This window comes from Metopolophium dirhodum, chromosome 8 (genome assembly GCF_019925205.1).
Source record: "Metopolophium dirhodum isolate CAU chromosome 8, ASM1992520v1, whole genome shotgun sequence".
NCBI lineage: Eukaryota > Metazoa > Arthropoda > Insecta > Hemiptera > Aphididae > Metopolophium > Metopolophium dirhodum.
Window position 1 is genome coordinate 4320420 of NC_083567.1, and position 12523 is coordinate 4332942.

Genomic DNA, 12523 nt, shown 5'->3' on the forward strand with positions numbered 1-12523 from the left:
ACAGAGTTGTAATGGATGTGTTATATTTTAAAACAATGATAAACCATTGTATACGAAAAACCATAGTAGGTTTGTGATCATGTGTTACATGTAACAAATAATACACAGGTGCTTTTTTGTTTTAAAACGTACAACCAACTTAACATTAGGTAGTTTTAAAAAATACAATTACTATTGAATTTCAGTAAGAACCCTACGATGTGAATTTTCGCAAATGCGTATTTTTATTTGTTATAAACAAACGGTGATAAATAAACATATATTGTGAACACGACGACCGCGACGTGTAAAAAATGATCCACAGTTGTCTCTTTGTTTTTTTGCATGAAAATAACAATGGCTTTTATAAAATGTACTATTTTTATAGATTAATTTTATTACAATATTTATAATTCTAGATAAAATAAGTAATTTGATACGAAGAGAATGTTACCTATTTTAAAATGTATTAATAAAAGTCCCAATGACAATAACAAAAATAGAATATTTGTCTATATTATTACTGTTATTACTATAATATTACAACATAAATGGGGTGGTCGCCAAGGTCGGTAAAAATACCTGTTGTTATTAATTGAGGTATTTGTTTGTATTAATATTTAATTCTTATATTCCGTATTCGATTAAAGTCTAATTATTATTAAATAATATAATGTCATTCTCATCAGTCTAAAATATTATTATTATGCAAAATAATATGTCATGTTATAATAACTGGTAGCCTGGTAGGTACCATATTTGAGTGCTGCGGTCCGGTGTCGGTGAAAACTCTTCCATGAAATCAACGTACTTAGTTAACATCCTATATTAGGTATAATAAAAAAAAAAAAAAAACTAATACCAAATGTGTTTTACCGTAACTGAAACCTGTGTAGTAAACATGTAGGTACAACAGCAACTGAACAACCAGAAGGGATAATAAAAAGCAGTTGTTCTCGGGTTTCTCATTAGTTTTTGTCACTGGAAAGTCATAAGTAGTTGTACTGTGAAAACACGGAGACTGTTTTCTGAAAAATATGTCTTCCACGTTATTTAAGTCTTATGCCATAATTATAGTGCTATGCATAGGCATGACTTTGTTCCATAATTCGTCACAATTAAGTAACTATAATTTTTTTATTTAAATAATATTTTTTTTATTTAGATAACCCGTATTAGTTCGTATTAAATACCGGCGTGACGTCCATATGATAGGTAAACAAAATATAATTGTTTACTCTGCAGGAATAGTTTATAATATCAATCATCTATGATCATAGGATATCTACGATCTATTTACTGTATTATGTTGTATAATATATTTATGGATGTATTATATATATAGGGTTTTAAAATTTCATGAAATTTATTTTCTTGAAATATTTCATGAAAAATTCATGAAATATTTCATTTTGATGAAAAATAAAAACAAAATGTTTATTATACCTAAAAGTTTATAGTCGTCAACTTCTAAGTGAATTTTTAAAAGTTGGTTTATTGTATGGAACAAAGAAAATATGTAACATATTTACATATAATTTATAAGTTGTTTAACAAATCTATAATAGTTATAAAAAACTATATAATCTAAGTATTAAAATAAGTAAGTATTATTTACTTTATAATATTACTGAAAATACACTATTATTTCATTCATTGTTAGAATTGACTTCAACTTTATTTCAAACCATTATCTTTTGGATCGCTGATAAACAACAACACTTTAAAACTCATGTAAAAAATGTTTTTATTCTCAAAATAATGTCAGGAATATTTTTCAGCACTATATATAATATTGTATATACAAATATGAAATAATAAATCAACAAAAATAATATGTTTTTCTTTAATTTTAAGTGTGTAATCAATTTATTGTTTCTAATCATCTATAACCGAACACGTTTAAAACCTTAAAAGAAGAAAAAATATTTTTCATAATTTCTTTGAAATATTTCAAGAACAGTGAAATTTTCAATCGAAAAATTTCAAATTTGGAACCCTATATATATGTGATAACTTTCCCAAAAGATAAAATGTTAACAATAATCAAACAATTATTATTTATAGATATTGTGATATCACTTGTCACTTGTCACTGGTCACTTGTCCCCAGTGGCGTATCCAAGGGGGGGGGGGGTTAAGGGGTTGTAACCCCCCCCGAAAATTGTTCAATATTTAATTAATTTAATGATCGACCGACACAGCACGCGGCACCCAGCGGTCACCATTACACGTCAAAATATTATAACTTTTAGATTCTTGTAACTTTCAAGATAACTTTTCGTATAGTGTACGACGCACGTATAAAACTGACTAATAATTAGCAAAACCCGAATTACATGACATTATGATACTTTTATTTACATTGCAGTGCCCATTGTTTAAATTTAGCAATAATTTTTAGCTGTAAAGTCCCAGAAGTAAGAAATTGTATGGGTACTATACAAAGTGTACCTAAGTATACTTTTTTCGGTTATCCAAAAAAGCAAAGTATTTTGCAATTATCAATAGTAGAAATATTTCCACAGACTAATCGTTTTAAACTAAAAAAATTATGTGCAACTCGATGGGTCGATCGCCATGATGCAGTTATATTATTTTAAGAACTTCAACCAGCCATTTTACATGCACTAGATAAAATAACACTTTGGCCAGATTCTGACTCTTATAGTTCTGCAAGTCATCTACTTACTGCGATAAGACAGTTAAAATTTCAAACAGCTTTATGATGTAGAGTTTCAACATTTATTTTTATCTGTGATAACATTGTGTGAAAAATTTGATATTACTGTTAGTTTGCCACGTCAATGTAAATCAGATAATCCAGAATATTTTTTGAGAGTCTCAGTATTCATACCTTTTATAGATAATTTTCTAGACCAATTGAAAGATAGATTTATATCACACAGGATTGTCTTGAATAATTTTGATTGTATTTTACCCAAGATAGAAATGAAAATATCTGAAGAGATTAAAGGTAAATTCAAACAATTAATAGAAACATATCAAGATATAGTTGATGAATGTACCAATTCAAATCTAAATGATAATTTATTAAACGGAGAATTAGATTTGTGGTACACTAAATATTCAACTTTAACATCTGCTGAACTCAAGAACAAAAATGCTATTGAAGTATACTTCCAAACCTGTCCAGATGTTTATCCAATAATATCTAAGCTTCTTCAAATATTTATTACACTTCCAGTATCTACTGCCACAGGAGAACGATCGTTTTCAACACTCCGTCGTTTGAAAACTTATTTGAGAAATTCTTCTGGACAAATACGTTTAAATGGTTTAGTCTTACTTAATATTCATCGTGATATTAACGTGGATATTAATGATGTTTTAGATGAACTTGCTAAAAAATCGAAACGAAAATTGAATGTAAATTTAGTTTGAAAAAAAAAAATATTTACATATTTCAACTTTTTATAGTCAGCGTTATAAAATAGTTATACACTTATAAAATATTTAATGTATGATGATTTATTATAATAAAAACACACAATTCAATAAAATGTTATATGTTACACTTTTATTAACCCCCCCCCCCCCCCCAAAAAAAAAAAAAATTCTGGATACGCCACTGCTTGTCCCTCCCAAATGCGAAAATAATAAACTGGAAAAAAAGCGGTCTTATGAATATGATAAAACAAAAACTTTGTACTGGTAGTAATAATAATACATTTTTGATTACCAATGATATTTATGTCCTTAAAATATCGATCTATATTTTTAATACAATTTTAGCCGAAGCAGAAGAGAAAAAATTGGCCGAAGAAAAAAAAGCTGGTGAGTTGGTGTCGCTCGTTGTACAGTAGCTTACAAGTGGGTGACTGTAATGGATTGTGTTAAATTTGAATTCAATGATATAATATAATAAATTGTATACGAAAAACGATTCTGAGCGGAGATGGTTTGACAGCCTAGGATAATTTATATTATACCTATTGATATTGTTATTATTAATACGGTAACCGGTTAAGTTTAATTATTATTATTTGTGTATTATTATATTTGTACTCTTACATAAAATTATACTTTAGATATTTCAAGTACCCAAGAATAATATTTTTAAATTAAAACACAAAACTAAAATCGTTCCTCTTTGTTTAAATATATAATTTCATCCAAACTTGCACTTCAAATAACTAAAAAAAAACCTATGTTTATACATGTTTTAGATGTTTAGTTACAGAATTAACTACTTACCTACTTGTTTTAAATAATCATCCTTAGCTATAAAAGTTTAACATTTTATACATTTTTAACTGCAAAAGAATTAGTAACTTTTCAATTTATTTAATTTTGTGAATTTTAACTTTGAATGCTTTTTACAATTTTTTGAAGTAACTACGGTCATTTGTTTTAGAATTACAACAAGCTTATGAGGAATTTTGTATTCAATTTTTAAATCTTGATATAAAAAGAAAAATTATTATGAATTTTTAACTCATAATATTTTAACATTTTCGCGATTTTTACTAATTTTGTCAAAATTTGAACTTCAAATTCACTAGACTAGATTCACTTTCCAGTTGAAAAGATACTGGAATCGAAAATCGAAACATTATTTCGAATACTTTATCGCGTACACACGTCATTGTAAAATCAATTCATTCTTCACTCCGCTTATAATCTAAAAGTTAGATAAAGTTCCTCTAGATACTTTTTTATTTCTTAATTTCATATTATATATTTTTCATTTTCGTACTATACTTTTTTCCCCAAATATTAATGGTTTTATTACATTTTTTTAGAGGAAGCAAGACAAAAAGAAGCTCAAAAAGGTAGATAAAGTTCCTCTGTAATCAATTTTATTTCTTACTTTATTACTATACATTTTTTCATTTTCGTACTATACTTTTTTTCCAATAATGAATGGTTTTAATACATTTTTTTAGAGGAAGCAAGAAAAAATGATGCTCAAGAAGGTAGATAAAGTTCCCCTGGATTCAATTTTATTTTTTAATTTATTATTATATATTTTTAATTCTCGTACTATACTATTTTTCCAATAATGAATGGTTTTAATACATTTTTTTAGAGGAAGCAAGAAAAAATGATGCTCAAGAAGGTAGATAAAGTTCCCCTGGATTCAATTTTATTTTTTAATTTATTATTATATATTTTTAATTCTCGTACTATACTTTTTTTTCCAATAATGAATGGTTTTAATACATTTTTTAGAGGAAGCAAGTCAAAAAGAAGCTCAACAAGGTAGATAAAATTCCCCTGGATTCAATTTTATTTCTTAATTTATTATTATATATTTTTTATTTTAGTTTTATACTTCTTTTTTCAAATTATTAATCTAAAACTTTAATATTTTATTTTAGCTATTAATGAGAATAACTCTGGTCCTTCCGGACCTTATAGAGCGAAAGTATCATACAAGATTTGTTAAATTACATTAATAGGGCACATTTATAAAATATATTACGTATAGTTATTAATTTTACAGTTTATTATCAATGCTTCAAGTGTAATCATGAAATAAAAGATCCACTGTTTTGTTAATTTAAAGATATTATTGTTTGTTCAAAAAATTATTTGTTAAATATATTTAATATCTTCGTTGAATATTTTTACCTTATGTTTAAACACTTTTACTATTGACATTCGTAACCTACGCATCTAGATAGGGTATGCCGACACTTGGGTGCAGAAAATTGGGTGCGGGACTTTTAGGCGCAATACATTTTAGGATTAAGGTTTGAAAAATGGTGATATTTTAGTCTGGTTAAATATCCATAGTTGTTCTATGCAATTAAAAATATTATTAGACCATTTATTATTTTTTTTTCACGTCCGGTTAATAGGCGTTCGGATAATCAGCGTTATATTGTTCTTATCAATATTATTGCCAAAATTCCCAATTACAATACATATAACACGGATAAGAATTTATAATCTAACAATACGATACGAGTTTTGATACTAATTTAGTATATCACCTTCATGCGCTGGTAACACAATTAAGTGCTAAATAATTTGTGTTATATGAAATATTTCTTTTTACAATGTGTGAATTCGTTAAAAGTGAAAAGAATCGAGACCTGCTAATTTTTAAAGGCTATTTATACAAATTAGAACGCACAACTAATGAAAAAACAATTTGGCGCTGTATTGAAAACAATAGTAAAAAATGTCCGGGTCGATTACATGTAGAAAAGGGAGAAGTAACAAAAGAAAGTAAGCGTGAACATAACCATCGGCCGGATCGTTCAAAAATTGAAGCAAAACAGGCTATTGAAAATATGAAAAAAATAGCAAAAGAAACAGAGCTGAGTTCACAAGTAGTTTTGAGTACTATGTCGAAAAAGGTAATTAATTTAAATTATTTTAAACTAATAATTATAAATAAAAATTTGAAGTTATTAATTATAAAAATATATGAAAAATCGTTTAAATTATCATATAGGTAACTGAATCTGTCGCAAGTAAATTACCTGGAATTTCTTCAATGAAAAAAACGATATAACGTATTCGTCAAAAAGAAATTATGGCACCAGCAAATCCTAGAACATTAGATGAGCTAGTAATTCCTGCGGAGTATAAAACAACAATTGATGGTAAGCCATTTTTGTTATAAGACAGTAACGATGAAAAATCAGGAAAACCGCGAATTTTAATTTATTCGACAGAAGAAAATTTAAATTTGATGACTAATTGTAACAATTGGTATGCAGATGGTACATTCTCTAGTGCACCATCTATTTTTTATCAACTATATACCATTCATGGTATACAATACAGTAACGTTTTGCCATTTTTATTCACTCTCCTTCCAAATAAAACGGAAGAAACTTATGTCCGTTTATTTGAAATAATTTTAAATTTAAAACTGGAACTTAAACCAACAACTTTTATGCTTGACTTCGAGCTTTCAACGATAAATGCAATAAAAAAGGTGTTCCCAAATACGTCATTATATGGATGTTTTTTCATTATTCGCAAGCTCTATGGAGACATATTCAAGATAGCGGGTTAGCTATTAAATATCGTGAAGAATCTAATTTCGCATTAAACATTAAAAAGTTAAATGCATTATCATTTGTTCCTCCGCATTTGGTAATTAATGCATACGAAGCAATTTTGGAAACTGAGTTTTATATTGAAAATGAAACCTTATTATCAGATTTTTTGGATTATTTTGAGAGTACGTGGATTGGGAAATTATGTCGTAATAAAAAACGCCGAAATCCCAGATTTTCAATAGAGCTATGGAATTGTTACAATCTTGTTAAATATGATATTCCTAAAACAAACAATTCAGTAGAAGGGTGGCATAATTCATTTAATTCAACATTAAATGCACTCCATCCTTCGATATGGAAGTTTATCGAAGCGCTAAAAAAAAGAAGAAAAACTTAATCGTTTAAAAATGCATCAATTTTTGGCTGGAACGGAACCAAAACAAAAACTTAAAAAATATAAAGACACAGCTTCTATAATTAAAGCAATCTGTAATGATTTTGAAAACCGTAGTATAAACGATTTTTTAAAAGGCATTGCTCAAAATCTATCATAATAAAATAAATGTATTTATAATGTCTAAATGTTTAAGTATAATTTTATGATTTTTTCTTATTTTTATTTTTATTATATATATTATTATTTTTATTTTATTTTTTTGCTTACAGTTTTTAATTAATTTAACAGCTTTATCATATCTAATCAAATACTTGTTCATTAAAAAAAAAAAAAAATTATTGATTATAAATTAAATTATTAAAAATTGTGTAGATTTAATATTCTTAAGTAGATATTGCATAATAGTATTGTTTTAATCTGAATTAATAAATAAATGTTCTTGTACCCAAATGTACGGCACCCAATTTTCATTGCGCCCAATTGTCCTGTAACCCAATTTTCCGCGCCCAATTGTCCAGCGCCCAAGTGTCGTACAATCCTAGATAGGTATTTTCGTTATATTTTAGCACTAGCAATCAGATGCAGTTTAATATTTTCAAATATAAAACTTTGACAGTTATTGGCAAGTGTTGTTTTGTATTACTGAAGTCATAGGAGTGACCATAATACGTATTAAAAATAGAAATATTAGTAAAAAAAAATATAGTGTCACTACATACACCTAACATACCATCGTTTGTATTAACTTAGTGTTCCAGTCATAAATGCACTGCCATCATCACTTTTACTTGTTTCTCCGTGTGTTTTCTTAATTTCTTGATTCTTCAAATGTTTTCTGCATTGAATTTTCCAATGCCCTGGTAATTTACAATAATATTAATTATCTAGTTTTCTGGTAGCTTTATTTTTATTTCCAGATTTCCAATCCTTCTTTAGATTATTTGTCGTTAGCGCTGTTGACTTTTGATTTTCCATCACTGACATACTTCTTTGTTGAACCTTTGATTCTTCAATTAATAATCAACTTGTTAAATTATTAATTGTTTTATCACCTGCTGGGATAGAGTCCCAAGCACTGTAAAAATGATCAAACATATCAGGTATAAAGTCAGTAATATTTTCGGCATAACCATATTGTCCGTTACTGGTTCCCCTGCTAACATCTAAAGCATGTAACCCAGAGGTGAATACAATTTTTTCAGTCACTAACTACACTTCAGTCACAAAAATAAACCCACGTCCTATGGTAAATCCATGGTCTTCATGGTAATATTGTTTTATTCACCGAATGTTTATCGGGCTTATTACAAACACTCATGCATGAAAAATAATTCGCAGAAAAGTAAAAAATACAGTACACCATACTACTACCATTACAGAGGTACGTTATGTTTTTGTTGTCCGATAGTCGCATATGCCGCGAATGATTAGTATACCAGAGCGGTACCATGGCTAGATCATTTAGAAATCAGATAGGTATACTTAAAACTAATATAATATTGAGAAATACAGAAAATGAGAAAACTTAACTTTACAAAAAAAAAGGTCAAGGGGAACTATCCCCCATATACCCCCAAACTGTAAATACTCCACTGCAATTTATATTTATTATTATAATAGCTTCAAAACCAGTGGCGATTTTGGGGGTGAGGCAAGTGAGGCACCTCCGTTTGTGTTGTCTGTAGTCAGCTTTCGTTCCGGCCGCCATATCAATCAGCCTCTTTATCGTTATTGTAAAAGAAAGTGTGGGCTCGCGAAGCATTCCTTTTCGCTTCGTCAACAAAGGCCTTCTTGCCTTTAAAAGCACGTTTGCGCAATTGTGGTGACCGATAGTTTTTCCTTCACCGTGCTGTTTTTCTCGCACCGTTTGTGCATTTATGGTGAATAGTTTAACTATCCATGGCAGTTTGCTATACTCCAGCAGTTCGCTACACCTAACCTAACCTAAACTCTTTTTTTTTTTAACCTTATGAATCGACAGCGCCACTGGGACTGCTTTCGCATTACGTCCGCGACGCCGCCATCGTTTATTTGAAAATCAGTTATCAAATAATTTAACATACAGTTGGGGTCGACGGGACAATTCCCCGGCTTACCCCCATACGGTTATCCTACATTATGCATTACAATTTAAAACATGTTTCCTCCATGAGAATAGCTCCATCATTGGTGCGCCGTACTTTCCCGATTTGGATTCTATGTTCTTGCGGATCGATGCAGCTAGTCGCGAGTATCATCACGCTGGCGTATGTTTCGCCGTCTGCGGGGTCTGCAATTGTTACCGCTTCCGTCCTAGGAGCTCGCCTCCGGACCAAGGCCTCCGCGTCGGTCTTCTTTTTGGTGGTTGTATTTGGTGTTGCCTTGGAGGGATTTTTGATCGCCCCGCGTTTGGTGACTTCTTTCCACACCCCCATTTCAGATTCCGAATTATTTATAGATGTGCCTGGCTGCGGGTGACTCTGACGCAGTAGTATGTCCTTCTTCAGATCAACATCAGTGGTCATATGCTGTGACTTCTGTTTCTTCTGTTTCCTCTGCGGTCCTTTTGGGACTTTGGGGAAGGCTAACTGGTCAGATGGTTGAGCATCGTGCGAGTTCCGTTGTTGTTGTTGCTGCTACATTTGTTGTGACAGCTGCCCTAGTGCTTCACTCTGCTTTTCCATCATCGTTCTGAGTTTGTTGATGGCGGCTCTGTTCTCCTCCAGGGCTGGCAGAACCCCGGCTGCTGTTACCTTCTGGTTGTTGGACCCTCTGATTCCTGCCTTCTTCCCCTCGTAGAACGAGCTGTGAACGCTGGTTGTGGACAATTTAAGGTTCTCTGTCAATTTAATAGCGAGATCGATGGCCTCTATTACTACTGGGGATTTGGTTTTTTCTTGACACGTGGACAGGTGATCAATAGCCGCAAGTATGCCACTGATTAGTTTATATTGATGTTTGATGGTACTCTTAAGGTTACCTATGGCCGCCTGAATGCATGGCTGCTTCACTTTGCTGGTGCTCGAGGCAGTCAGCATGGCATTAAGCTTTGACGGGCTTGTTTGTAGATTGATTAATGGACGCCCCCCCCCCCCCAAAAAAAAAAAATCCTCGGGGCCTGCCTCCGAAGAGGGTGGATTCTCCGATGAGATCGGTTCACCACTTGAGGTAGAAATATCTTTTCATTATGCTTCCATATTTCAAACAGCTTTTAATCTGTGGGATCGCCGCTCCCCACAGATGGTCGGTGCCTTGGCGGGGGTTTACCGGGCCCCCGTTGCGTCCTGTCCAGTCCCTTGATTCCGATCTTGCTGCTTCTCGGGAGTTAATCGCCTTCCGCAGAGACTGTTGAGGACAGTTCTAACCGGGTTTTTCTGTCAGGGGTTTCCTTCTCTTAGGGCTTTGCTCGTCTGGGAGCAGGCTACCTCCGACCTTGCCGGCCCCAACTGGTTAAGGTCAGGGTCGGTTCAGAGCCTTTGTGGTGTGTGCGGGCTGGCTCCGAGCCTGCCGATCCCTACCAGTGAAGGTAAGGACCGGCTCTCTGTGCTCCAACTCCAACCGGTTAAGGTCACAGCCGGGTATGGGACCACTTGGTAGGGCCATTAAAGGCCCGCAAGCTCCCTCACCGCGTCAAGGTGAGCCCCGCCGGGGGAGGACCTTTTTTTTTTTTACGGTATCGCAGGGGGCCGGAAATACCTGGTGTGGCAATTCGCCAGCTCCCCTGCATCGTTTATTTGTAAATTACATTACAATTACAACATAATAGATTTTTACAATTGTGGAGGGCCTCTAACCCTTCAGTGAATTTGGACTTTGGCCCACAATAAATAAGTCTTAACTAAATTAAATAGCTTCTTTTTGCCTCTCTCGCTCCTCCTCCTCTCTGGTGGACATGATCCGGTGGACGAGGTTGGCGACGGCGGTCCAGTGCCTCAGCGACTTGAGCATTGTAGCGGTCGTGGTATCAGGTGTGAAGTTGACCGAAAACTCCGCTTCCAACTCCCTTCTTGCATGCCACCACCTATCGCAATTGAAAATGGCGTGCTCGGCGTTGTCCATTGGGTCCTGACAGTCAACACACACGGGATGGACGACTTTTCTAATCCGGTAGAGGTATTTGCCGAAGCAGCCATGCCCGGAGGCATATAAGCAAACCATACATTGCTAGAGACCCATAGGAAATAGAGAGCTCTCATTGGTCCTATTACATTTGTGATAACATGATAAAATTATCAATATTTTCAAATGTTATGCTTTTTCTAGTTCATACATGAATACATGATTCATATATAAAATATAATGACAATAAAGTTCTCAAGTTAAAATTCAAATCACGTGTATAGGTATGTACATCAAGTCAATTTCTACAATTCATAATAATAATAAAATATAAGTTCTCAAGTTAAAATTCAAATTACATGTATAGGTATGTACATCTAATCAATTTCTACAGTTCATAATAATAATAAAGTATAAGTTTTCTAGTTAAAATTCAAATTCGAATTAAGTGTATAGATACATATTATAGTCAGTTTTAAAATACTAAAAATTAAAAATAAATTTTAAAATTACAAATAGGTATTTAAAGTGAACCGTGACTTTTAGCATTAGGTTGATTACAATTAATATTTTGGTTCAAATTTCTTTTCCTTTTTTTAGCAACATTTTCTCCTAATGGAGGTCTACCAGCTAATAACCGTTTGCTACCTTTTGTAGTACCAGATTTTATAGTATGGGTATGATGATTATATATTTCTATACAACATACTAAACCTTTCTGTAATATAAATATTACATATTTATTGTAATGCTTATATTATTATTATTATTATTATTATTTATTTTCAATTATTAAGTGTTGTTAATTTTTAAATCACATCATTAATTGGAAAATATTGTGGATGTATTGTTTACAATACTATACCAGAAACAGTGTAATACAATATAGACTTTATTATTTGTTAATAAATAATGAACACACATTAATTAATTTTATATATTTCTATGTAACATACTAAACCTTTCTGTAATATAAATATTAAATATCTATTTATTGTAAAGCTTGTATTATTATTGCTTATTACCAATTGTTAAGTACATATTAAGTGTTGTTAATTTTTATTTTTTAAATCACATCATTAAAGTATAATATACAGTGTAATACAATAAAGACTGTATAATA

At 31.5% G+C, this 12523-nt stretch overlaps 1 protein-coding gene and 2 pseudogenes across 1 annotated transcript; all 3 read left to right on the forward strand.

Moving 5' to 3' along the window:
* LOC132950661 (uncharacterized) overlaps positions 1-12523 on the forward strand; it is a 61865-nt pseudogene that overhangs the window by 30077 nt on the left and 19265 nt on the right.
* LOC132950059 (neurofilament light polypeptide-like) lies at positions 967-5461 on the forward strand. Its single transcript, XM_061021261.1, has 7 exons — positions 967-1101; positions 3736-3777; positions 4746-4775; positions 4890-4919; positions 5033-5062; positions 5176-5205; positions 5325-5461. The coding sequence occupies exons 1-7, from the start codon at positions 1017-1019 to the stop codon at positions 5390-5392; spliced, it is 315 nt and encodes a 104-aa protein (XP_060877244.1). The 5' UTR covers positions 967-1016; the 3' UTR covers positions 5393-5461.
* LOC132949949 (uncharacterized) lies at positions 5939-7235 on the forward strand (annotated as a pseudogene).

Excerpts from the sequence above, each read along its gene's own strand:
- LOC132950059 (XM_061021261.1), top strand. The coding sequence starts at position 1,017 with ATGTCTTCCACGTTATTTAAGTCTTATGCCATAATTATAGTGCTATGC. Across the intron at positions 4,920-5,032 it reads AAAAAATGATGCTCAAGAAG|AGGAAGCAAGAAAAAATGAT; the intron begins GTAGATAAAGTT and ends ACATTTTTTTAG. Across the intron at positions 5,206-5,324 it reads TCAAAAAGAAGCTCAACAAG|CTATTAATGAGAATAACTCT; the intron begins GTAGATAAAATT and ends ATTTTATTTTAG.